The sequence below is a fragment of the Rhamphochromis longiceps genome, linkage group LG10 (genome assembly GCF_057381845.1).
Source record: "Rhamphochromis longiceps isolate RC_006_pf linkage group LG10, R_longiceps_female_GT1.1, whole genome shotgun sequence".
Taxonomy (NCBI): Eukaryota; Metazoa; Chordata; class Actinopteri; order Cichliformes; family Cichlidae; genus Rhamphochromis; species Rhamphochromis longiceps.
In genome coordinates, this window is record NC_140566.1 from 24,615,055 (window position 1) to 24,642,182 (window position 27,128).

Genomic DNA, 27,128 nt, shown 5'->3' on the forward strand with positions numbered 1-27,128 from the left:
TCCAAGTTTGGTGTGAGCCAGGATTCTAAGTACTTGTGCTGAGGAAATGTATTGAGTTTTATGTTTAAAAGCCTACCCAAATTTCAGAGCCAGCAATGCACTTTACGGCAAAGCTAAACAAGGCTGCATGTTAATTATACGGACACAGTGATATAGAGAAAAAAATAAGGCTAGAGTGCTGTTTAAAGGGGAAAAACAGACATGGATGGACATGTAAAAGAGGCACAGAGAGTGACATAGTGGAGCTGCTGAGTGAAACACAACAGGTGACTGCTAAAACAAAGCTAAGGGACATAAAGTTGCTGATGTTCCTCTGGGAAAATCGTAAAAATAAAATGAATCAAGATAAAAATAAAAAATAAACATCACCATGCGCCTCTATCAGTATGTGATTGTCCTCACCACAGCTTTGTCCCAAATGAGAGCCATCCTCTCCTCCACTCCATTGACACCTTCTGGGATCTGGGTGAAGTCATCCTTGCCAATGGCCTTCTGGGCCACGCTGAAGGTGCAGTGAGCGCTGCCAGTCACACTCAGGTCTCCACTGGGAGGAGAAGAGGCATACTGAAGGTATTACACCAGGACAGTAAAGTCTGTGTACAGCATTAAAGTTCTGTAAACATAAGTAAATATGCTTCTACTTCAGCAGGAGAAGCAAAACAAAACAGAAGGGGGACTGAAAGTAAAGAAGTATGCAGCGTGCCAGAGTTTGTCCTTCCAGTGTAAACCATTACTAATGTTTCCTGTTTCCACATGAAGCAGTAACTCACTTACCAGATGAAGTCCATTTCTTGCACAACAATTGCTGATTCTTCATAAGAAACACAAACTTTGGATGTATCTAAATCTAAAATCTAAACTTTAATAGCTATAATTTTACAACACAGTGGTGTTCATGGCACTTACAAACAACAACGTTTCTGCACATGCAAAATGAAGTTGCAAAGGGGATGTGTACCTGGACAGGAGTGTGTTCAGATAGTCTGGAGTGGTAGGATCGGGGCTAAGAGGAGGTGATGTTACAAAAGAAGCTGCTTTGGCCCAATTCTTGCTCCAGTAATGTGTCCCATCAGTGCCCAGACTGGCTGTGATTGGCTCCCCAAACACAACATTTCCTGGGAAAAGAAAATCAGTCAAAACTTTGTTAGACGTCAACAAAGTGCCAAGTGTGAGGGTATCCATTTGCATAATCATCAATTGCGTTAGTGCACCTTTATTTTTATTTTGTCAGCAGTTTAGTCTCGCTAAAAGCTTTGGCAATTCATGTGAAAGTTTCCAGCAGGGGAACCATGCCAGCATTGGCAATGCACAAATTCCACTTGCTCAGTTGCAGCTGAGGTTGTTCTCTTTCATGCACGGTTTGAGTCCTGTCACTAACACGTGTGCTCTTATGCTTCTTCATAGTCCCTTGCACTAACATACATTATTATTTCCTGGTTTTCATATAACAGCTCGGGAATGGAGCCAAACAAATGTGTCAAGCTCATAAATGCTCCTAATGGATTCACCTGAGTGCAGAGAAGGCTATCTGAGGTCAGCAATCTGGTGTGTTAAAACCTCATTTGGCTTTCCACCAAAGACATTCAAACACATATTGTTCTTCTCTTCTTGTTTTCATTACATTCTCAAAAATTGTTAATTTCACAATCCATCTATGCCAGGCAGGCTCTTGGTTCACATCTGTTCTATCCTCTAAGGAAAAGTGTGTGTGACAGCTCAACCACAGAAAAGACCTGAACAACAAAGCTGAATGTTACTCTAAGAGTGGGATATTTTTTTCATTATACCAAACAGAGACAACTCAGCGTGCACATTTCTAGTCTTGGAAAACACAGAAAAAGAAAAAAAAAACATATAAAGGCCCAGGACAAATTCTGCTTTTTACCTTTTTTCCGGGCCTGTGAGATGATGTCAGCAGCACTCTTGCTCATGACCCGTGTCACGTAGAGCGGACAGTTGGTTTGGCTGGCGATGGTGATGGCACGAAATACCGCCTCTGCCTCCAGCTACAGACGAAAGAGCACAATGCGGTTGACTCGGGAATGTTTTTCCCATTAAGATTTTGTCAAACAAACTTCAAATATCACGACCACAGCAAATTATACATTTTTGGAGCTGTATCATTTGAATAATTTGTTTTGAACCCGAACGACAAGGAGAAGCTTATAATTTTAAAACTGGGAAAGTCAAGGATTGTTTCAGTTATATTGTGTTTGAGTAGTTAAATTTAATGCGATCAGCAAACAAATGTTTAAAAGAAACTTAAGTGAGGTCAGACTAACACCCAGTACTTGCAGATTTTCTAAGGTGGGAGGCTTTAAAAGCAAACATATTGGACACATTTTAGACACATGTCCACAACGAAAAGCACCTGGTGTTTTATTGTGATTATTGCATTTCTGAAATCTTCATCTCCATATTTGTAAATGCTGGCTAACGAGAACTAAAAATGACTTTAAATACAAAATTCTACAAAGGTTTCAAGTAGAAACGTCACTGCCTCCATATGATGGAAACACTGTTTTCTTTGAGTCCAGAGGTTCAGTCTGGCTTCAATGACCACTGGATTAGTACTGAATAAGATAGTGTACACTAATAGAGAAATACTTGTCTGACTTTGCCTGCTTAAGAAAATCATGTTACCAATTTCTAGATTCTTAAGACTCCACTCAGCTACTTGACATTATGATACTGGTGGGACAGGAACCCTCTGCAGCAGCACAGAATGGAAAATCCCAGACAAGTCGTTGAGCTGAAAGTGTGGCTTTGATTTTTGTTGTTTGCTGAAGAAACATTCACAGCAAAAACTGGATGGAACAAGAGACTTTTTTTTCACCCAGTGTCTCAAATGTATCTGAAACCACATGTGTGTAACAGGAACAACGTGTGTGTCTGAGGACCAGTCCAAAAATGTCACTGTGCAGAATGTGATTCTTTACATGTACAACCATGTTTGTACTGTTTGCACAAAAAAATGCTAAATTATAACATGGCTAATTTATTTGAATACTTTTTTAGGACAGTCCCTTTCAAAATGCTTGCACATGCAAATGATGCATAGTAGCTAATATTTAATATAGTGTATGATGTGTGAATGTTAGACCTCTTCTGGCCTGCTCAGCACATGCCCCTCTGGTCCAGTGATACCCATCTGCAGCATCCGGGCCTGCTCCTGTTCAACACACATGCAAAAAGTCAACTGTTAGCTGCTCAGTTTATAGACATAATGTACAGTATGTAGAACTTTCTGGGAGGTCTTCATCAGTCTACAAACTTCAGAATGATAAACCGTTTCTGATTAGTTCTGCGTGTGTTAAGTACACGAACAGCAGTTTTAACATGTGGGTCTGTGCACGGCTCAGAGCAAGGAAAATTTCACTTTCAGAACATCACCTAAAAGCAAAAACTCTGCTTTCAGGTTAGTTTTCTTAGGCATTAGTTTGTACCTTTCCTTGCATAGTGTCATTTAGAGCGACTGTCTGTGAGTTGAAAATGTATTACGGTGACATGCTTCTGCAAATAAGGCTTTAAGCGAGCATCTCATACCAGTGGAAAATCAGTAATACTCTGTCTTAGAAGCCTACGATTGGTCAGGCAGCTAAAATTAAAGACTGAGACTATATCAGCCAAAGGCAAGACAACTTGTACTGTAACTGAAGAAACTAGTGGCATTCCTGTGGTCAGTGCTCCCCTCAGCTATCTGAGGAGAAAAACTTTGTTGCAAGGAGCAGGACCTGTTGATGACAGACACGGAAAATCTAGACATGTCTACAAATGAGAGGAATCCCAGCTGTGTTACTACACGAAACAAATTTGTGGCTCTGATCAACATTGCTGCGCTGAGACTGTTCCCCTTCCCCAAACTCACACAGAAGAGGCTGCCTGGCTGCCTACATTGGGCAAGCAAAAGCAGTTACAACCTAAGTTTTTCAAGGTGCATTTCTAATACTTATGCTGCCTTCAGGAGATGCTCATGAAGTTGTTACAATAAATGGCCCTATGGCTAAATATGTTTGGAAAAGTTTAGAAATCTAGCATTGCTGATCTCGCTCCAAGGAAACATAGAGTCAGGAAAAAGTTATAGGATATGGGAATTATGGAAGTTGCAAACCCTTTCAGGAAAAAAGTAACTGAACTTTCAGTACATGAGCTTTGAGAGGGGAGTTTATCTCAAACCGGCATTTATTGGCCATTTGAAGATGAGAAGCTGTCCTTTGGCATTTGTTTCTATGCTTTTCCATGGCTGTTGTTATAACAGAGAGCTTCCCAAGCTAGCTGAGAAGTGGGGTGGGGTCCAGCCAAAAGACCAAAACACTCACCTAGGAGGGACACTAGTCAGATACCTAATCCACCTTAACAGAGATTTTTTAATGCAGAGTAAGAAGAAAGACTGAACTCTTCTAAGGATGTGTCCAGACACCCATGGGAGAAAGCTAATTTCTGCCACTTGTAACAGCATATTAATATTCCTTTGGCCATTGTTCACAACTCATTGCCAAATATGAAGAAGACCCTGCCCCAACCTGGACTAGTGAATCAGGTTGTAAAGCATATCCTCAGGTTCAGAGTTGCTACTTCTCCCCCTGCAGCTTTGCACTTGGCCACAAACATCTCCAGTGTATGCTTAAGGTTGAAGCCAGTAGAACCACATCATCTGCAAAAGCAAAGATGTGACCCACCCCTTGGGTGCATCTAGAACTTTGAGTAATAAAAGCTTGAACATAATCAGGGGCGGCTCTGGCAGCAAATCTAAACAAGACACCTCTATCTTAGGTGGTCTAAAGTACAGTACATGACATAATCAAGTGTTCAGACATGTTGGTCTTACAGATGGAAATCAGACTTCCAAGTTAAAGTTGCAAACTGGATAGGAGAGCTGGGAATTGCGATGAATCAGATCCAACACGCACCCGCATACACACACAGTGACAGAATCCAGGCATGGTCTGGAGCTCTGACTAATACCAGCCCTCTCGATCCATCACCTATTACGGTTGATTCACTTTCATTTGTCCACAAAACGGCACAGCCCTGTATAAACTACACCCACACATTACAGTCCTACAGGAAACAGTCTCCCTCTCATCAGTGACAGTGCGTTTAGTCTCTAAGTAGTGGAGATGCACTGTGATAAGACTAGAAAAGTGAACTGAAGTGAACTAAACTGAAATAAATCATACTAAACAAAAACATATCACAGAGTTGGACCGGGCACAAAAGTTCAGAAAAAAAGAAAAATGAGGCAGTGAGGAAGCAATGGAGAAGAAAGGTGTCTGTTAGTGCACTCGTTTCCATTGTTACCTCAGCGATGATCTCGCCATTTTCAGCGTGGACCTGAGCGATGCCTCCCCGCTCTGCCAAGAAGGTAAAGACCTCATAGAGCTGGATGAGAAAGATAGAAAGATTGAAATTACAGTGGCACTTCTTTTATATTTCAAATCCTGCCTCGCTGTTTACTCAAAGAAAGGGCACTCCTTTTTAACTCAGAGGTCACCCATAAGCCACAATTTAAAAGAAGCCCACAATTTACATGATGTCTACTCCGACACGCTGCAATTATTGTGTGTGGTCTCCAGAAATGGTGAGAGTCATGTGGATGAACTGCAGTTGTTGTTATGTTGCTGTGCCACAGTTCCTTAGCGAGCTGCATGACATCAGTTTTTCAGGCTGGACTATTTCAGTTGAAACATGTGCTCCTTTGACCAACCAAATTAGGTATGGCTGTATGAGAAACAGAGTCCTGCCTCACACCCTCTGGCTTTCCACTGTTTTTTGAGTCCTTATAAAATCGCAGTACGCATAAATCAAAGGCTGTGAACAATAATTACGTAGTCCTTTTTTAGACACTTTGTCACCATTGGAGCCAAGTCACAGCCATTTCTTTTTTGCATGTTGATTGTGAAGTTACAGGAAGTTGGCAATGACTCATTTTACATTGACTGCAACTGGGAGTTTGTGACACGGTGAAATAATAATAAAGGCCATGAAGTGAGCCCTTTTCTAATGTATGATGAATTGAGGACAAAAGCAACAGTCCTCAACAATTCAGTGCAAAACTAATATTAGGCCTTCGGTAACTTAAAATAGCTTTCAGAATTAAAAAGTTGCAGCTGTGTCTCTTCAAAGGCACCATCTCGTCGCTGAGCCGAGTTGGAAAGATAGCAACACCAAAGCAAATTTTGCACTGAGCCTGGCATTTTTCAAAACTGTTGATTTTTCTCCCATCCCTGCACATCAAACATGCGGGGAAAGATGACTGCTGAGAACAAAAAGAGTTTTAACACAGATATTAAAACAGCAAAACCTGGTCTTTAAAGTGTGTGCTACATTTAAGGCGCTCTACCTCACTATTGCTCATCTGGTAGTAGTCCTTGTACGCCATGTACACCTGGAATGAGTTCACTCCTGCAAAAACAGTAAGTCAACATGAGAGAAAGATAAAATGTGAAACGTTTTATGTAAAGTTTAATTTCTTTAACTACTTTTAAACAAAATCTCCCAAAGCACTCCACCCCCCCTCACCCACGAAGCTCTTATAGCACGCCATCAAGACCCACCCTTTTCCTTGATGAGATTATCCACCTCCTGCTTTACGCTGTCATTCCAGTGGGTGATGTCCACATGGAGAGAGTAGTCGCAGCAGGCTTTCTCATCAGCCCACTGCCTCCACTGGTCATGGGCCTCTATCAGACTGGTACCAGGTTCTGACATCACATGGTCCACTGAAGAATAAAGGAAGACAAGTATTATCAGACAGAAAGAAGATGAATGCAAAAAGCGAAATGACAGATGAAGTGGCAAAGAGTTGACACAAGTGGGGTGGGCATAGTCACACGTAAGGAGACAAAGAGAGGGCAGCGTCAGGATCTGTCTGCTGGTGCTTTTACTTTCTCCCTGCATTGTTTATCTTGCATAATCAGCTGTCTGTCTGAATTCCTGCAGTGCTCAGCCAGTGGGAAATAACCTTGTCAGATGTCACATTGCATTTTGTACATCTCTATCTGGGTACAGGTGTCCTTGCACAAAAATTGAGCGACTTTACCTACTTTTATATTTTCTGTGTAGCCACGATCACATTTTTTATTAATAGGAATGGTGCACATTTCGATGCAAGTTCTTAAATGCATCATGAATGCTTTGCATGGATGCTGCTTGCATAAGCACAAGCACATATAATTACATACATAATGTGTATATTTGCATGGTTTTCTGTGCAGATTGAAAAGCACACAGTACGAGTTTGTGTTTCTGTTTGTGGACACAACAGGATCACAGTGCACAAAATATCCTGCTACATCTAACTCAGCTCTAATAAAATAAGGCCTCCTGCTGCCTTGCCACCTGACTGCCTTCTTTATCTTATTAAAGAAAACCCAATCTGCTTATGTTAATAGGATATAGCTGAAAACAGCAGTCGCATACATACACACAGACACACACACACACAAAACAATGGCAAACGCTCAGTGTCCACACTTTTTTTGTTCACCATCTCTCAACACAACCTCATTTGCTAGTTAAGACAGACATGTACGATATAAAAAAATAAAAAACACACAAGCAGACAGCAGAGTACACATTTCCACTTGGAATATAATCCCTCTATGAATGGAGCTCATGAATAGAGCTTACTACAGTAGCACGCCTGTTAGTGGCTTTGTCTGTCTGAAAACAGGGCCAACAGGCAGCAGAGGAGCAGTCAGCCCAAAAGAAGTTTTAATGAAACTGCAGCATCTACCAACTGTGACAGCATCTCATCCCTAACCTACATGAAGTTCACAAATCCACAAAAGAAAAGGCTGTAGTCAAACCAGACATGGGAGTACGACACTGATGCCCTATTTCTTTGGGAGTAGTGTTTCACTCTATAACCCCCACCAGTCATCGCCCCCTACGCTCAGTCTTTTGTATGGTCCTCTTTCGTAGTGGGACCAAAACCTTTTCCCATGCCTCCCTTTCTCTTTTCCTCTGTCTGGCGTTCAGCCATCCCTCCCCTCACTGCATTTTCTTTTTAGCTTTTTTTCTGAAAAAGCTTTACTATTATCAGCTTCACTGCGTGGGTGACCTTTCCTGCAGCTCTTACCGATCATGGTTGTCCCACCAGCAAGAGCGGCCTTTGATCCCTGGGCAAAGTCATCCACAGTTGTGGTTCCACGGTACGGCATCTGGAAGTGGGTGTGGATGTCGATACCACCAGGGATCACCATCTTCCCGTTGGCCTCAATGGTTTTCACACCACCAGGCACAATCAGATTGTCACCAATCTGCCTGTCAAGTGAAGATGATGTTATCGTAACTATATTAAAACCTGTCCATAAATGTACACAAACATAATATAAGTATTACTTCCCCTTTTTGATTATTTATCAAAGCTGAGATGCCAATTATTCAAATTCAGGGAACCAAATTATTCCAGAAAGGAAGACAACATAGTAAAAGGCAAAAAAACGTTTAATGCGTATAAATCTAAAGCAGAAAAAAAACTAACTGAAACAAAGTCAACCTAGCCTGAAGCGGGACAATGTCACCATCCCAACACATTAACATTTCGCTTCTGCTAAAAAGTATTTTTATAGAAGACACAAGTTAGACAGGCAGGCAGAAGCCAGAGTCTCTGTGAGTTTGCCAACAGTCCAATAGTGCCGCCGGCATGTGGGTGTTTATCATGCAACACCAGTCTTTCTGTGGGCTCCTCTCTCTGAGCTGCCTCACTTAGGGGCAACAGGGACAACTGGGAATTCAAGTGGCAACAGAACAACGGGGAAAGCGAGTGAGACAGTTCCACTGTCCTACCCCAGCCCGGTCAAGAACAGCTGTTATCAGTTTAACTGTTACCGCAACAAGTTCAGATTGTTAGCTTCATTCATTCAGTCTGCATTCATGTCGTAATTCTTAAATTGTTTCAGATTTCCTCATCAGTGTTTTGGAGGAAGTGTTTATAAGACTGCTATTCATTATGTAGCTGGTGTTCACTTAGACTGTAATATCTGCTCTTCACTTAAACTTTAAAACTATCATTGCAAGTGGAGCAACCAGTTTTTAACCACTACTGTCTTAGGATCAAATAGCATTCAAAAACTAACAATCTAATCATGATTAAACTCTTGAAGATAATCTTTAAGGCCCAAGGTGCTCTTTTCACATTTTTTAATACTGTTTTACCCTGGTATAGATAATTATTTCAAAAGAAGCCCTTTGATTTTGAATTTCTTCAAGAACTTTAGAATTATCTGTGTTTCAGAGTTTTAGAAAAGTAAAATATTTGAATTTCTACAGCAGCACTATGCACCTTCAGGGGAGAGAAGGATTTAAATATAAAGGGGACAAGTAAGATACCACATAGCCCAGATAGAAAATAGTTGATGAGGTGAACTATAAGTGGAGGGACGAAACCAAATGGGAAGAGGTGTGAGCAGAGCAGAAAAGAGGACAGTGGAATACTTACTTAATGAGGCCATCCTCCATGTAGATATCGGCATGGAAGGACTGATCATCATTAACAATCCTTCCGCCTTTGATCAGAAGCCTGTCGCTCTGTAGAGAAAGAGATGGGCAGAGTGGAGGGAAAAGGAGGGAGGGTGGGGTTGGAGGGGATGAAATACGATAACAATTATGATTCTATGCAACGTTGTGCCAAGAAAATTTGTTTAGACATAGTAAATCATCCTCTACTGGAAATTTACTTGCCTAAGTCACAATATTACTGTACAAGAATTAGAACTGTACTCTGTTTGTCTGTAGTGAGATTATCTCCTTATTTCTTTCCACCCACAGGATATGAACAATGTTTCATTCATGGCTGCTAGAGAGGGATACATGTGGTGGCCGTGTCACAAGCAAACACATCTCACATAGCATAACTATATGGACCACCCAGTAAGTCTGCGTGCCCAGAAAAACAAGCAAGATTTGGGAGGAAATGTCTTCATTTATTTGATGAACATCAACTAGTGTCAACTCATTACCCACTTTTCAGATGGCAGATGATTACATGACATTCAATATCTGGATCATGTCAGATCTGTGACAAAATACTGGTTGCACTGATACATAAACTGACTATGGACCCATATATATGTGAAGAGCTCTGGGTACAGAGTATTATAACCTCCTGCATCCACACATGGGGACATTACATCCTGGCTTTGTTTGCATCACACACTTCATTCTACTTGTGTTGTGCTGTAAAATAAACCTAATGTCCCCTTGTGAGCATGTTCTCACAAGGGGACATGCATGTAACAAAGTATGTAAAAAGAATTCACACATAGCTAGAAAAAAGTAAAAAGGCTCCCCAAACAACAGCTCTGGTGTCAGGAGGTTAAACAGCATCCTTCAGTCTTTTGCTCCTTTACTTGAAAGGGGGTCCAGTAAATCACCATAATTTGCAGACCTTTCCCTTCTTTTAAAATGAAAATTTCTCCAGACAGGGATGTCATCTGGGAGGCTGATGTCGTTGAAGCTCAAGCCGCTTTTAAGGTCATGGATTAACATCGTAACCACATTTATCCAGATTCTGTTACGCAATAATTTTAACCATCAATGTTTTTTTTCTCAGCGTAATCATTTTATCCAATAGACCGAATGCGATCACCAACTGATCACTCAATCATTTCATAAAGCAGACAATTTCTGATCTGTGTTACAAAATAATGCAAATATTATATAATCCCTACAGTGTTAACGAACATGTTCCAAAGTAAAACTAAAAAAGCAACACTAAGTCTGAGGAGCCTTTTGCCAACACCTTTTGATGTTTTGTGGCCTGATTTGGGTGTTGTCATGACGCCACACAGTCAGACAAGAACAATTTGCTGCTGCACCATGGGCCGACTCTAGCAGGCCATTGCCATGGCAACAGGTTGACGAGAGGGAGAGAAGCAAGAGAGGAGAGACAGGGTGCGCCTGGTTTCGCTGATATGCTGGCTTTGCTGACTGGTTGAATGTACAATTGACTGTACAACAGGGTTAAGGGTTTACAGACGTGCCCTTGCTCACAAAATGAGCAAGGGCAAGATATCTTCTTCATACAGGACTTGCTCAATAAAACAAATATGATGTAAGTAATTGAACATATTAATGCCTTAGGAAATTTAGCCTTGGATAACCTTATCACAATGACTTCATGACAAAGCTTTTTTCCCTTCACTTCATTCCACCACCCCAATCTTCTCCTTATATGTGGAGCTCTACACTTATGATTTAACAATAGGGTTCAAAGGTATATTTATTTGGGAGAATCCATTCTCCTGTCCGCTTCCTCATTGCTGCTATAAATGGTCAGTTTCTTAAAGTATGTCTGAGTTAAATTACCCAGTGAATTTCAGGCACAATCAACAAATATTTGCACTTATCTGCTTCACAAATTTTAAAAAACTGCTTTAATTATCAGGATATAGGTTTAATTCTTTTCTGTTTAGAACTGTTTTTAGGACAAAACAAGGCTTCTGCACATGTCATCCTCAGGTGTTGGAGCTTGTGATGTGAGACTTGTGACATTTTTTCGAATAGATGACAAATAAAATAATCAATACTGAAAAATTTGTTGCGACCTGCAGTATTTAACTTCCGTGTAACCTTCACGAGATAATTAGTTATTTTATTTTTTATATTTATTAATTTTTTACTAAAATGGATTAGTAATCGAATTAGTTCTTTTAAAAAAGCATCGACATTACACTGAAAACCAAAAAATATAGCCTTATTTATATACCCAGTCTCTAAAACGGCAAGACTTGGTCTTTCCTTGGTCTGCTAAGAGGAACACACCATATTTTCCCATCAGCAGATGTGTGCAACAATTTACAGCCCCTGGCCGTGGACCCAGAGTTTCATCATTATAATAAACTGCAGCAATTCCTTTGAACATAACAACAGGAAAAATAAAAGTATTATCGTGTACATAGCTCGAATATCTGCTGAGCTAAAAGACACACAATGTGGCTATTCAAGAGTTGTGTGGTAGTGATTGCACATATTAGGTGGTGGTGGTGGTGGTAGTGATGGACTAGCGCGAACCAGAACCCAGAGTCTTCCCAAGCAACCACACCCTGAAGCAACACATTACAACACACAGTCATCAACTCCTGGAACACCACACTAGCATAGATCATGCTGCAAAGCTCAATGCCTTCATTAGCTTAGAGAGAACGCCTTCCAAAGAGTGCTCTGTCATAATAATTTAACATGACAACATTACTGAATGTGAATAGGGAGTGCACACAGACAACTTTCATAGCATTCCAGTAAAGGAAACAGACGATAAATTTGTCAGTTAATCAAAAAAAGGTACAAAAGATGCCCAATGTTGTAAAACTATTGTAACAAAATCAGCCTTTGCATGTGACTAAATGGTATTTTCCTCATCGTTTTTTGACATTCTTTGACAGATCAACAACCTAAGATGACCATAACCCAGAAAAGATTTTTCAGTTATTGTTATAATGACAGCTCCTGATGAATTTGATGTTAACCAAGTTAATGATCAATTGTTGCGGCTCTACAGCTGTCAGTTTAAATGGTGGTGAAAAGCAGCTTGTAATGAGTCAAAGGAAAAATACATTAGTTGCAGCTGCCCACAAAAAATTAATGCCACCAAATCTGATTCTGCAAAATCTGAAATCTGATCTTGTCTCCTGGTCATGACTTATGGTGTTAAATATGAGACATTAGTTTTTGTAAAATGTTGTGATGTATCAATGAAGTTGACCTCTGATTTTTGTAGATTAAAAAAATTATTTTGTGGTCTCAGTAGCTTTGACATTCGCCCACTCAGTTCTAATCAGTTCATCCTTGAGTCCCATGCCAGACTCAAAGAAAATCCCTCAAGGATTCAAAAGCTACTGGACTACCTCGGATCTCTAAAATTGGAAGTTTTTTTGTTTTTCTTTTTTAATCACTCGGAACATATGGTTAAGAGTCACTGCTGTTTCATTAACATGAATAAGAATCACTAATATAAATATTATTGAATTAATAGTCAGATAGAGACCTGCTTACATCAGCAGCATCAGACAAGAAGAGGTTTTACCTGATTTATAATACTGCAGCGATGGGTGTGCCATCATGCATGGGTGACTTACTGAAGTACTTACACCCCCTCCCCCGTCCTCTCTCTCTGGCACGCACACAAACACACACACTCATTTTACCCTTTTCAATTTCTGGCCACTGGCTGATGACAACATGCAGGAGACCGCAATCACTTAACAATCAATAGCTTTCCATTTCCGTTACAACCCAGTAACTGGCCATTGCTGAATTGCTCAGGACTGCATTTCACATTAGATTCTTTTTACACTCAGCGGAAACTAAGATGCTGAAACGCTTCATGCCAGCAGCTCATGTCATCGGTGCAATATCTAACAAGACAGATATTTTTAAAAAGCAAAAAGCATGCCCAAAAAATTGTTTCAATAATAATACAAACCATGAACTAGACGCAGAATGCGTGGCCAAACTGTCAAGCCTTTTTAAAGACACATAATAAAAACAACGCGTTTTCCACTGACATTTCTTCATCACACTTCATTAACAGAAACTCAGACTCAACATTTACTGTGGCTTTTACATCAATTCTGTGACAAACAGCCACAAACTGTGACAGTAACCATTTCATCTGACCACAAACAGCAATGTTGCTCATATTATTATAACAAATATATGTCATGTGACATCATGGCGGGTGAGATTGTTAAAGAATAGATATGGAATATTTCAAAATGTGTGTTCTACATCACATTCATGATTATCAAAACAACATACAAGAAAGAAAATTGTAAGTAGTGAGTGAAGGGAGATAGCTCATCACCTCATTTCTGAAATTCTTAGTCCAACTTTTGTCTGTTAGTCTGTCTATACCACAAGACAAATGTGGTTTTGTAATAGTGACACTGGTGGATTCCAACCCTCTGTGCTATCCTGTGGTTACGGGAATAAACCAAAACATTTGTTACATCTTTAACGAGACAGTACTGTCCACATAATGAACTCATGCCACAGCTGTTACTTTTTGCTGCAGCTTCGACAAGAACTATTAAATATCATTCAGTGGCTAATGTGGTATTCACGAGTCCTGAGTCTAAGATTGGACTGCATAACCACAGCGGGCTTAAGATGGTGGATTCAGTGCACGGCTAATAACATGCTTTGACAGTCTTGATGCAAAAAGGAGAGTAAAGACAGCTTAATGAGGTCCTAAGACAAAGAAGACCTCATAATTTTACTTTTTTCTCTAACTTTGTTGAGCAAAGTTGCCTGTGCTCACACATAGCTGAAGAAAGGTGCTGTAGACTAGTCATTGTGGATTTTCTATAATAGCCATTGATTTAAGTTTCGAAAATACAATGTCTGGCTACTGTTTTGAATTAACTTCTTCTCTTACGGGATCATTCGACTGGTGAGGGACCAGAATTTCCAGGTTGACAACATTCTTGACCCAGACTGGTTACTGGTGGGTTAGCCTCCCATGTGTCCAATTATGAGCTGGTCCCTTTCATACATGCGCAACGCACGCACAGGGTTGGAAGCAAACAGTCATCTACACATCATTTACAGCCACATGCCAACGTAGGCTATCATTAGGAAGCTATTCAGTACAAGTAAATGTTTCTGAGAACAAGCATAATAAGACACTTAAAATGCCTACACGGATATTTTTAAAGAAGCTAACAAAGGCAAAATGGCTAACACTGAAGCTAGCTAAAGCTCAGAGCCAGGTAGAAGCAAACAGCTTCGGAAAGAGCTTCAGTATGAGCAGACAAAGGTTGAGAGCAATTACGAGGAAAACTAAGGTGTGTGAAAAAGAGAAAAGGGCCCTGTTGTCTGCTGAAGTTATAAACATAATGGAAAATGTAAGTAATTGGTATTTGTTTTGTTATATAAATCTGTTAAACCTTCTTTTATCTGGTAAGGCAAAATATGCCAGCTATAGAAACCATTTTTTAGTTAATTATTTGTACTTCATTCCTCTTTTGTAAAGTTTCATTGTCATTTCTTTTATTATGAAAATAAAAATGTCATAATAAAAATATATTTTTTGTTTGCATAAACTTAATTTCTCAATATGTACCATACTGGAGTTTACAGAAAACTGGGAAACAGAGCATTTTATCCATATCAGTGCTAAAATAAATAATTTAGTCACTAAGCTGTTTCCTGACTGAGTCAATGGTCATACTGAGACAAAACCACGTCTTCAAGCCACTTAAAGAAGTCCAGACGCTTTTCTTTCCAAGCTCCTTAGACTTCTAAAAATCTAATGACATAAGAAGAAAATGTTTATTTTACCTTAGAAGGGTGATAAATGCTATTCTGGTTTTTTTGGGGGATTTTTTTGGGGGGGGGGGGGGGGGGGGGGGTTGTGGGATTTGGCTCTTCAGAATATGCACAAGAGACATGAACGATGTTGATCTTGATCTTGACTTGCTCTTCCCAGGGTCACTAACTATGTCCTCATTTGTCAATCGCATAACTATTGCAGCACCGACTCTTTGAAATGGAAAGGTCTCCCTGGGTTGGCAGTAAATAGTAGCCACTATTAGAAATTACACATTTGCAAGGACTACTCCATGCAGCTGATTCAGTACTCAAAGTGTACCAGTTGTTTTCCTTCCAGTTTTTTTTTACAGTTACTATTTATGAAAGTCAGTACACCAGTATAAGTATATACTGCACTGTACTTGCATTGTTATATATAAATATAAAAAAAACACCCAGCACGCCCCTACGGGCGGTTTATCCTTCAAGCTCGGGTCCTCTACCAGAGGCCTGGGAGCTTGAGGGTCCTGCGCAGTATCTTAGCTGTTCCCAGGACTGCGCTCTTCTGGACAGAGATCTCCGATGTTATTCCCGGGATCTGCTGGAGCCACTCACCTAGCTTGGGAGTCACCGCACCTAGTGCTCCGATTACCACGGGGACCACCGTTACCTTCACCCTCCACATCCTCTCGAGCTCTTCTCTGAGCCCTTGGTATTTCTCCAGCTTCTCGTGTTCCTTCTTCCTGATATTGCTGTCATTCGGAACCGCTACATCGATCACTACGGCCGTCTTCTTCTGTTTGTCTACCACCACTATGTCCGGTTGGTTAGCCACCACCATTTTGTCCGTCTGTATCTGGAAGTCCCACAGGATCTTAGCTCGGTCATTCTCCACCACCCTTGGGCGCATCTCCCATTTTGACCTCGGGACTTCCAGGTTATACTCGGCACAGATGTTCCTGTACACTATGCCGGCCACTTGGTTATGGCGTTCCATGTATGCCTTGCCTGCTAGCATCTTGCACCCTGCTGTTATGTGCTGGATTGTCTCTGGGGCATCTTTACACAGCCTGCACCTGGGGTCTTCCCTGGTGTGATAGACCCCAGCCTCTATGGATCTTGTACTCAGAGCTTGTTCTTGTGCTGCCATGATTAGTGCCTCTGTGCTGTCTTTCAGTCCAGCTTTGTCCAGCCACTGGTAGGATTTCTGGATATCAGCCACCTCCTCTATCTGCCGGTGGTACATACCGTGCAGGGGCCTGTCCTTCCATGATGGTTCCTCGTCTCCCTCCTCTTTCTTGGGTTTCTGCTGCCTGAGGTATTCACTGAGCACTCGGTCAGTTGGGGCCATCTTCCCAATGTATTCTTGGATGTTCGTTGTCTCATCCTGGACTGTGGTGCTGACACTCACCAGTCCCCGGCCCCCTTCCTTCCGCTTAGCGTACAGCCTCAGGGTGCTGGACTTGGGGTGAAACCCTCCATGCATGGTAAGGAGCTTTCTTGTCTTTATGTCAGTGGCTTCTATCTCCTCCTTTGGCCAGCCTATTACCCCAGCAGGGTACCTGATCACGGGCAGGGCGTAGGTGTTGATGGCCCGGATCTTGTTCTTACCATTCAGCTGACTCCTCAGGACTTGCCTGACCCTCTGCAGGTACTTGGTGGTTGCAGCCTTTCTAGCGGCCTCTTCATGGTTCCCATTTGCCTGCGGGATCCCCAGGTACTTGTAACTGTCCTCTATGTCTGCAATGTTGCCTTCTGGTAGTTCAATCCCCTCAGTTCTGACTACCTTCCCTCTCTTTGTTACCATCCGACTACACTTCTCCAGTCCGAACGACATTCCAATGTCATTGCTGTATAGCCTGGTAGTGTGGATCAGTGAATCGATGTCTCGTTCACTCTTGGCATACAGCTTGATGTCATCCATGTACAGGAGGTGGCTGACAACTGCTCCATTCCGTAGTCGGTATCCGTAGCCAGTCTTGTTAATGATCTCACTGAGGGGGTTCAGGCCTATGCAGAACAGCAGTGGGGACAGAGCATCTCCTTGGTAGATCCCGCACTTGATGGTGACTTGTGCTATGGGCTTGGAGTTGGCCTCTAGTGTTGTACGCCACATCCCCATTGAGTTCCTGATGAAGGCTCTTAGGGTCCCATTGATCTTGTACAATTCTAGGCATTCCAGTATCCAGCTGTGGGGCATTGAGTCATAGGCCTTCTTGTAATCAATCCAGGCAGTGCACAGGTTGGTCAGTCTGGTCTTGCAGTCTCGGCTGACTGTTCTGTCTACCAGTAGCTGGTGTTTTGCGCCTCTGGTATTCTTGCCAATTCCTTTCTGTGTCCCACTCATGTATTGACCCATGTGCCTGTTCATCTTAGCCGATATGATGCCTGACAGGAGCTTCCATGTAGTACTGAGGCAGGTTATTGGTCGGTAGTTGGAGGGGACCGGTCCCTTCTTGGGGTCCTTGGGGATCAGGACCGTCCGACCTTCGGTTAGCCATTCCGGGTGTCTCTCGTTAACTAGCAGCTGGTTCATTTGTGCTGCCAGACGCTCGTGGAGTGCAGTCAGCTTCTTTAGCCAGTAGGCGTGAACCATGTCGGGCCCTGGTGCTGTCCAACTCTTCATACTGGAGACCCTTTCTTGGATATCTGCCACTGTGATGGTTACTGGACCCTGTTCAGGGAGGTCGCTGTGGTCTGCCCTCAGATCCACTAGCCACTGAGCATTGCCGTTATGGGTTGCGTCCTTCTCCCATATGCTCTTCCAGTATTGCTCCGTCTCCAGCCTTGGTGGTGCTGTTCTCTTATTGTTCCCTTGCCACTGAGAGTACACCTTTGCTGGTTCTGTGGAGAACAGCTGGTTTATTCTCCTGCCTTCTATCTCTCTGGTGTACCTCCTCAAGCGGCTGGCCAAGGCTGTGAGTCTTTGCTTGGCAGTTTCCAAGGCCTCAGGTATGGACAGCTTGCTGTATTTCTTATGCACCTTCTTTGTCGCACCTTTCTGCAACTCCGTTAGTTGGCTAACCTCCCTCCGTGCTACTTTGATCTTGCCCTCTAGCCTCCTTCTCCATGGAGGGTACTGCCCCTTGTGGCTGTTCAACTTGTAGCCAAGCATCTCACTGATCACTGCTGCCGTATTGTAGATCAGCTTGTTAGTGTCGGTAATCGTGGTTGTAGGTATTGTCCGTAGTGCTGCATTAACATCATCTAGCAGACCTTCTGAGGGTACTTCACGTAATCTTGGTAACCGGCTACGGGGGATCCAGGTTTCAAGCTTGGCCATGATCCTATTTTTCAGGTCAGTTCCTCTCGCACTCAACGATCCTTCTCCTATCGCACTTGGGGCTATGTACCCAATCTCGGGTGGGGGTGATGATATCTCCCCCCTGACCTGGCGTCCTGACTCCTCCTTGCCGTAGCATTTGTGTTGTACCTCGTCAATCTCTAGCTGTGAGAGCAGTCCCTTCTTTCGAATGTTGGAACACTGAGCTACTAGTTGTTTCGCCGTCATTGTGGATGTTGGGTATCGAAGAAGCCATAGGTCCGTCATCCTATTCATGTAGCCCCTTCCGCCGGGGTTACTTGCGTAGTAGCATTCCAACAACGCCCTGTTTTCGTCTCTTGCCCACCGATGCCTTCTTGTTCCAGTAGCCCATTTTTCGTCAGGGTGCCCTGGTTCCTCAACACCTGACGCGGACCTTGTTGATCCGGGCGACGTCCGAGCCGGCATGCCTTCATATTTATCTGTCTCGCTCATGTCTGCGGTAGGCTCGCTTAGCATAGGGGGTCTAGCCTTAGGACCCTTACTGGATACAGACGCCCCCAGGCAGGAATCGAACTTGCGATCCTGGGTTCCAAAGGCGTGTAGTCTAACCACTACACTATCCAGCTGCTCTCTCTCTCTCTCTCTCTCTCTCTCTCTCTCTATATATATATATATATATATATATATATATATATATATATATATATATATATATATATATATATATATATATATATATATATAACAAATGCTAGGGAAAAAAAACTGGTTAACTTTAATGTCTCTGAACGAAAAATTAATATCGGATGATAAATTGGATTTTCAAATCACGCTATGAGAATTGGTCTTACAAATCCTGTGTTGGTTGGGTTCTAAACATACCAAATCATTCATGTATTAGAGTAACTAAGCTTTGCAGGTGCCAAAAAACATAAATCATTAAAAAAATTCAGCATCAAATCAGCAGAGCTTAAATTACATTTGTCTTAAAAAATAATACATTACAAAAGCTTTCAGATGATTCAGTTTATTTCCTGAATGTGGCATTGAAACAGCTTGAAATGAAGAAATAATATTTTATACATATAGTTTTATTGGAAGATTTTCTGGATATGATAAAATTTATAATTAATACACTGTGTTTCCCTGCGGGTGACAATCTAAGCACAATTTTTACCAGAAACTTATGCCCACTCTATGAAGTGCGCATGACCTATTCTCAAAGCTTTGGCACTGATTAAACTGCTGTCTTAATCACTAATTTAGGCCAGCTGGTGGATTAGCGTTAACACAAGAATCATGCAAACATTACAACTATCTAAAGTCGCTCTCACAAGTAGTATTCTCAGCTCAAACAAATGTAGAGGCTGTTAATGCCTTTCTTTAAACTAAGCTGATGAAATTATGCTAGAAATCTGAATTATAAGGAAATGTGTTCCTTCCACCTGCTTTTTTTCTTTTGATACACTTCAGTCAGTAGTGAGATCTTTTGTCTGCTACAGATACAACTTCTTACAAGTGCTGATCTGTTATATTTCTGGAAGCAAAACACTGTGAAGTTCAGATGGAAAGAAATCCAAACAAACTTGTCATTCAGCTCTTAACAAAGAACAAAGTGCCAAAAATAAAACGCCTATTACTGCACGGGAAGCTGTCATTTTCTGTTACACAAGCCGGCAGTAATAAAAAATAGACGGCAGGATGTTGTTCTTACTACTATGCTGACATCGACACACACGTTTTTTCCACTTTCACCGGACTGGAGGGAGAAGCGCTCATAAAGTGGGATGCAAAGTACTAATATCTCCTTCATGGTGCTTAATGAAAGGGAACGGTCCTGGAAAACTCGAGTGCGACAAAATAGGTCAAAGGGGGTGAGGAGGAGGAGGACATTAGAGGAGACCTCCATTAGCTGTGGCAGAGATCCTCGTGTCTGTAAGGAGGGGGGCATGGGGAGGCAGGCGGGGACCAGTGGAAGAGGGAAGTCATCTTGAATCTGCACCAGTGCCTCTGCTGCAGCCCTGTTGCCTAGCAGTCAAAAATATTTACTGTTCAGCAAAAAGTGTGCAGGATTTTTTTTCACATTCTGGAAAAGTGAAAACAATGAGACTTATCCATCTAAATTAATCGCAGGGGCCCCTGCCAGTTAAGGTCTGGAATGTTGATCTTGTGATAGGCTGGAGTAGTGTAACCGTGCAACAATCTGGATCTGATTGGGTCAGACAGGTTGAATTTTTAACTGTCTCGGTCAAGAAGTTTGAGAAATGCCTGTTTGTGCGCATGTGTGTCAAAACACATCCCCGCAATGACAAACCGAAGAAGGGCTGTATTTTCCTGCCATCACAACTGTATGTTTGTTTCCATGGTGAGTTGCGCGGCAATGTCTGGGTGGCCGTGGGGTATTTTGTTTGCACTGAAGCCCACTTTGCTGCAGTCTGCATGGTGACGGTACAGTCTGGTGTGGCAGGGAGCTGATTTGTGGAGCGTTGACAGGGTGAACGGGTTTCACCCACAGATGCTCACTCCAGCTGGAGGGGATTACGGATGACATGTAACCGCCTGGAACAACACTGTGGCTGCTGTGAGTGGGTATAAGGAATAAAAGGGACCACACCTAGAAAAGTGACAGGGCAGATCTAAAACCCAAACGAAATGAAAATGCTGTAATAGAATGGACAGGCTTGGAAATAAGGAGTCGGTGTCAGGAAGGAGGCTTAGAAATAGGTAGAGCGTTTAAGGTCCTCCTGTGTAAGAATTAATAGCGGCTTTCACACACGAACTTCAGACAGTTTCTAGGGAATCAGGTTAAGAGGCAGCACACACTACATCCACTCACCACTAAAGAATGTACCAGACAATACAATATTCACACACCAGCATACTCCAGCATCGACAACATCAAATGGACCTCTGTTGAAGTACAGATGTGAAAACAGCTTACAAACGCAATGATTCCATGGCATCAAAACTCTATGAAGAGTTGTTTGTCCAGTTACAGAGTTAAAGGCCTGTAACTGGACAAACAACCTAATCATCTGATTCAGGTGTGTTGACCCAGGGTGATATCTAAAACCTGCAGGACACCGGCCCTTGAGGCCTGGAGTTGGACACTCCTGGCTTACAGTGAAAAAAAAGGTTATTTTAATGCAACAGATGCCAACCTCTGGGGCAGCAATGGGGCAGAATCACCTTTTAAATCTAAACATAGTGATATGATATGCACAAAAGTAGTTCTCTGGTGTCTGTGTAGCCCCCATTACTAATTAACCAACCAACTAACCAAAAGCTAACTACGCCAAGCATAATAAATTGCTATTCATTATATTTCCATTTTTTATTGCTTGTGTATATAGTAGATCTTCCATGTAATTAGCAAAGCCTGTTGTTTCCTGTTGTTTGGGGCCATAACTGCATTTCGATCGTACACTCTGTATAAAACGTGGATGTACTCCACGGTCATGGCTCCTTTTGTTGGGGAAGTTCTGTGTTGAAGCCGCAGCCTGAACATTTCGGCTGTGGCCATCTTGTTTTTTTGAAACCAGATGGAAACTGACTGGTCATACAGTAGCAATTTGTCAATTACAAGGTAGCCATGCCTTGATGCATAACCTGCTTTATCATCAAAGAAATTTAGTTTCAGCTGCTCTCTTACTCACAAGGAGTCACAAAGCAGATAGGTCTGCATGGTTGATTTGGTAGATTTTTAAACCAGATGCAACCCCAAAAGGATTTGAAGTGGACTCTTTCACTTGTTGGGAAATATGTAAACCACTACACTGCGGAGCCACTTAATGTCTATTAACATGATGCGATTTTAATAAGACTTGAAACTAGTTTAAGAACATAAACTCATTAGGAAAGGCCAGTGGCTCATGTGAGCAATGGGCTCATTTCCTCATAAACTTCTATACAGTATGACCTCATTTTGTAACTCAAGAGTTCGTCCCTTGCTGGCTATAACAAAGAATTCAAGTTCCTCTATACTGGCTTTAGCTCTCAGACAAGAAGGCTATGGCCATCTTTTATATACATGTTTATGGTTTAGATACAGAAAAGACAAAGACAACAGTGCTTCTGTTATTTATTTGAAAAACATCCATTACTTGTAACAAGAGGTTCTTGCTTTAGTCTGCTTTACTGAAACAACGTGACACTTTCAATTCTCCTGGCTTGTCTGCGTTTGAATAAACCAATAATGCAAGTATTGTGTGTTTGCATTTCTAAGAAGCTGATCAAATGGTTGGAGGGGAACTACTACTACCATAAACTCCAAATCAAACAACAACATGTGTTGTTAGTCCATACATTGTTGAACATAAAATACATTTCTCATAAAGTTATTGGAGGTGGGACTCACCAGACCCCCGACGATATGATACTATCACAATATTTCACTCACGATACAATATTATTGCAGTTTTTGACATTTGGTGATAAGCTCAGTATTGCAATAGTATTGCAATAACATCTACTGCAATTTATCACCTTTTTTCAACTGCAAATGATGTCCTCAAAATAAAAATTTGTCAATATCGGTTTTATCCAATAACATAAAGTTATCGACGTCGTTTTTGGGGGGAGGGTTTTTTTTGCTCCAAAATGACACTGTCAAGCAACACTGTCACTAAAACCTGCAATAAATGTTGCCATAAGATGGAATCAGTCTGCCATGAATCTGATATCAGTCTGCAATTGAATAAGATCAAGTGGAAATTTTATACTCTGTCAAGCTAAGTGTGTCCAGGGTCGTTTCAGCCAATTTATGGTAAGTTTGCTCGACTAACCTTGTCTCGGGATGACGGTGCAGAAGACGAGCCCTCTTGGCCCAGGGTCATCGCTTGTTGTTAGTCTAATATATTTTCAAGTATTTGTTATTTATTCATTTATTAATATCAATATTATCAATATTTTTATACAATATCGCCACACAAAATATTCCAATATGCCAAACTGTTTTTCCCCTACATCCTTAGAGGCTATGGTTATAACTTGGATGTAGGAAAGAACGTAGTACACCCTACCTTGTCAACTGGACGCAAACAGATTTGGGAGCAATCCACTCAGTGGTTGACCCAGACATTGTTTCAAATCACTTTTCAAAAGCACTTAAATATTGTTGGAATAGTCACCCATATGTTGAGATCAAACTATAATTAAATTCATAAAACAGTGAAAAGTGTGGTTGCTTACATCATAAATTACTCCCCTTCAACTGAAACTGCATGAAGCAGCTTTAGGACGTCCATGAAAAACTTGTATTGTGGTACTTTCTGTCAGTCTGTGTTAATGTGCCGCTTACAGCTGGAGCTCTTCTAAATCCACAAAAAAGCAAGCTCAGTAACCAAATATGATATATCTTGAGGCAATCAACCAGCATAGCTTACTCATGTTACTTTGGCTGGTGATCTGCTAAATGCTTTCTGTTACTTTATTGCTGCATGTGTGTGTATTTTTGACACAATTAGCATTCCCTTTGTATTTTTAAAACCCCCAAACCTACAAAACATCCTTTACCTTAGCGGTTATCGTCATTCAAATTGGCAGCACTTCTAGTGACTGTTAAACATGCCTTCACTATTTTCATAGATTTTCATATATTATCGACATCTCCTAATTTTACAGTAATAATGTAATTGTGTACAATTAGCTGAGGAGATAAGAAAAAAGCAAAGTCTCCCACATCTGAGCAACACACCCCGAACTGCAGCCTGAGCTTCAACAATGAGTGCTGGAAAACAGGCGTTTCAGATGCTCACACACAGAAAGAAAAAAAAGGAGAGGGAGAGGTTCCTCTGCAGTTGTAACACACACCAACACCCAGCTGGCTGGCTGTGTAACACCAGTCTGCCCTGAATTCAACCCCCCACCCCGCTCCACCCTGAATGCTCTGAGCCGACCCTGAATCTTTCTCCTTGTGGTGATGCAGAAATACAAGCACCCCTTCACAAGGCCAGCTTATCACAGATGGGCGTGTATTTACCCCACCTCTCTTCTCCCCCTGTCCCTCTCACTCTCTGCTGCTGCACCAGCCTGAAAGACAAACCCTGTCTATGATTTCCGAGGCCCCCCTATGAAATCACAGAGAGGGCTTTTTTTCCTGCAATAAAACAATTAAGGGCTTCAGGCGAAACAATGAGTTCATGTATAATAAGTGACCATTATTTTTAGGACCCCCTCCCCCCTCCTTTTTCAGTCATTTGCAAGCGTCCAGGGCATTGTGACCAGAATGTGCATTGATACTTTTATGTATGTCATGAAATCACTGTGCACCAAAATGGCAAGAAGGGTATTCGAAAAATGAGATCAACATTACTGTTCAAAATCCTCCCATGAACAAGACCGGCTGGGCCTTAAAAAGCCCCACAAGGGTTGGACACGTTCTTCTAATATCTTTACGCTGTAAATCTAGGTGGAGTGTAGGGGAATAAATCTAATTAACTGCATTATTCTAAATATATAAGAATGAGTTACATATTTTAAATCACCATAAAGTCTCCGTTATGCACGGTGATTTTTTTTAATGGGCGAGCCGGTATCCGTTCTGCACAACGGCATGGATCGCTTCAACAAAGAGGATGCAGGACACCTTTAAGAAAACGCCTTATCTCCCTGCCTGACTGTCACTATGGTAGCCAGACATGCCATATCATTGCGCGCATTGTTCCAGCGGCTTCCTGCAGTCGGCTCTGACAATAGAAAGAGCATTTTCATGTTGCTCTGAGCTTGCATCGGTGTATGTGACAAAGATCCATCGCAGCGGCGCAAAAAAACGCTGAAACCTTCTGCAGTGATTTGAAGCAGCAGCCATCAAAGTTCCTGCAGCCAGTGAAGGAGAAATAACTCTTTACTCACTGTGATCTTTGGGATGTTCTTTTTTCCTTGATAAGACATCTTCTGTTCGATTCCACCTTTTCTTTTCTTTTTTAAAAATACCGAGCTTTTAAAAGCGATATTCCTCCGTTTATGGATGCTGCAGCGGCCCTCGCCTGGATGGGAGCTTCAAGGAATAGTCGCCCCTCTTGTCAGTGCGATGTGGAGTGGCTCGCAGAGTGCTATAGGAGCGTCTGTGGTCCAGGCACACGGCCCCTCCCTCAGTATGTTCAGTTTGGAAAGCGTGATGTCACAATCTTTCCACCGGAGGGCGCAGTGGAGAAGCTGGTGAACAGCCTCCAGCAGGCATCCTCTTCTTTGCGTTACACTAATGTCACACGTTGTTTTTTTGTTTTTGTTTTTTGTTTTTTACATAAAGTGTGCTGCGTATCCAATATCTGTCATCACTGACCTATCCGAGAGAAATAGCAAAGTCCTTGAAGCAGCTGGTTTTGAGGCGCACTAGTTTGTGGTGTAGTCTGCGCCTGTGTGTTTACGGCTGAAGTCACTGAGGTCTGATTGATTAGGGGAAAATTGGCAGAACTAAGAGGAAACAAAGGAACATGGGATAGAAATCACCATCGTTATTATAAACAATATGTAATGGAAAGATTTACTCATTTTAAACATGTCCACTGACTTCACTGCCGTGTGTTAATCATACATATTGGATGTTTAAAATTTTGCCAGTCTGCTAAATAGATTTATTGGCAAGAAAAAAAAATATTCCCTTTGAAATTGTAGATTTATATCAGTCATAACCAGGAGGTTGTGTGTTTTGTTTTGCGGGACACAGAAGAGCAAAATGGTGTGGCAGCTGTCACAGAGCTTGCCCGTAACATTGCACACACACACACACACACACACTCTTTCTCTCTCTCTCTGCATGTTCCCACCCAGCCATGTGTCTCCATTGTTTGAACCTAAAGTGGGTCCCTCTTCGCTCTGCCACTCCCCTCCTCAGCTCTAATGCAGCCATAATGAGATCCTGAGAGTGACATGCATGTAGAAGCAGGTGCGTGACAAAGGGTGTGCCTATTTGTGTGTCTATATTACACTAGCAACTTAAAATATGTATATATATATATCATACTTTCATTTGCTTCATTTTGTCTTTTTTTTTTTAAATATTGCTTTACAGAGTAATGTAGGAAGGTTTTACAGCACAGTTCTACCCAATTGTTGTACAAAAATAAGGGTTTAAATCTTTCTTCTTCTTTTTTTTTTGCTACAAGCAGACACAGGGCCTTCATCCTGGCATGTCCTTTCATGGCAGTGAGGCAGAAAGGCATTACCTCAGCATTTCCAGGACTTGGAGAATGCATCAGCGCTACACACTCAAGTTTGCAGGATTGCTACCTCTGCAGACCACATTAACCGGCTGACACTGACAGACAGACAGGGTGCAGACAGATCAGGGATGCAGAAAAGTCTCTGTCAGGTCATCAAGCCTGTTGGAGCACATTTCACACCACAGTGAATGGAGTGAGAAGCTTCCAGTTCACTACCCAACAATCATATAAAATTATATTATCAGTTTACACACAAGCACAATCATGCTGACCACCTCAGCCACTATGTGATCTCTTCATATAGACGACATTGGCGAATTGAAGAAGACTAAATGATCTGGAGTTGTTTTGTGGTAGTGGGACAATTCTGAAAATGCGGGGGGAGGATAAAGCAAATAGGCTACGCAGAACGCAGAATTAAACCTCCTAAAATTTTGCTTAAC

At 41.9% G+C, this 27,128-nt stretch overlaps 1 protein-coding gene across 2 annotated transcripts in view; it reads right to left on the bottom strand.

Annotated features, from left to right (window-relative positions):
- The window catches only part of dpysl3 (dihydropyrimidinase like 3), a 36,510-nt gene extending 10,920 nt beyond the window's left edge, over positions 1-25,590 (bottom strand). For both annotated transcript variants that reach the window (XM_085421076.1, XM_085421075.1), the window contains exons 1-10: positions 25,376-25,590; positions 9,446-9,534; positions 8,084-8,268; positions 6,558-6,722; positions 6,344-6,405; positions 5,302-5,382; positions 3,104-3,172; positions 1,886-2,006; positions 959-1,115; positions 403-544 (exon numbers count right to left, since the gene is read on the bottom strand). In XM_085421076.1, coding sequence (XP_085277202.1) covers positions 403-544; positions 959-1,115; positions 1,886-2,006; positions 3,104-3,172; positions 5,302-5,382; positions 6,344-6,405; positions 6,558-6,722; positions 8,084-8,268; positions 9,446-9,534; positions 25,376-25,414 — 1,110 coding nt within the window. In that variant the 5' untranslated portion in view covers positions 25,415-25,590. The remainder of the gene's footprint in view (positions 1-402; positions 545-958; positions 1,116-1,885; positions 2,007-3,103; positions 3,173-5,301; positions 5,383-6,343; positions 6,406-6,557; positions 6,723-8,083; positions 8,269-9,445; positions 9,535-25,375) is intronic.
- Between the last annotated feature and the right edge of the window lie 1,538 nt (positions 25,591-27,128).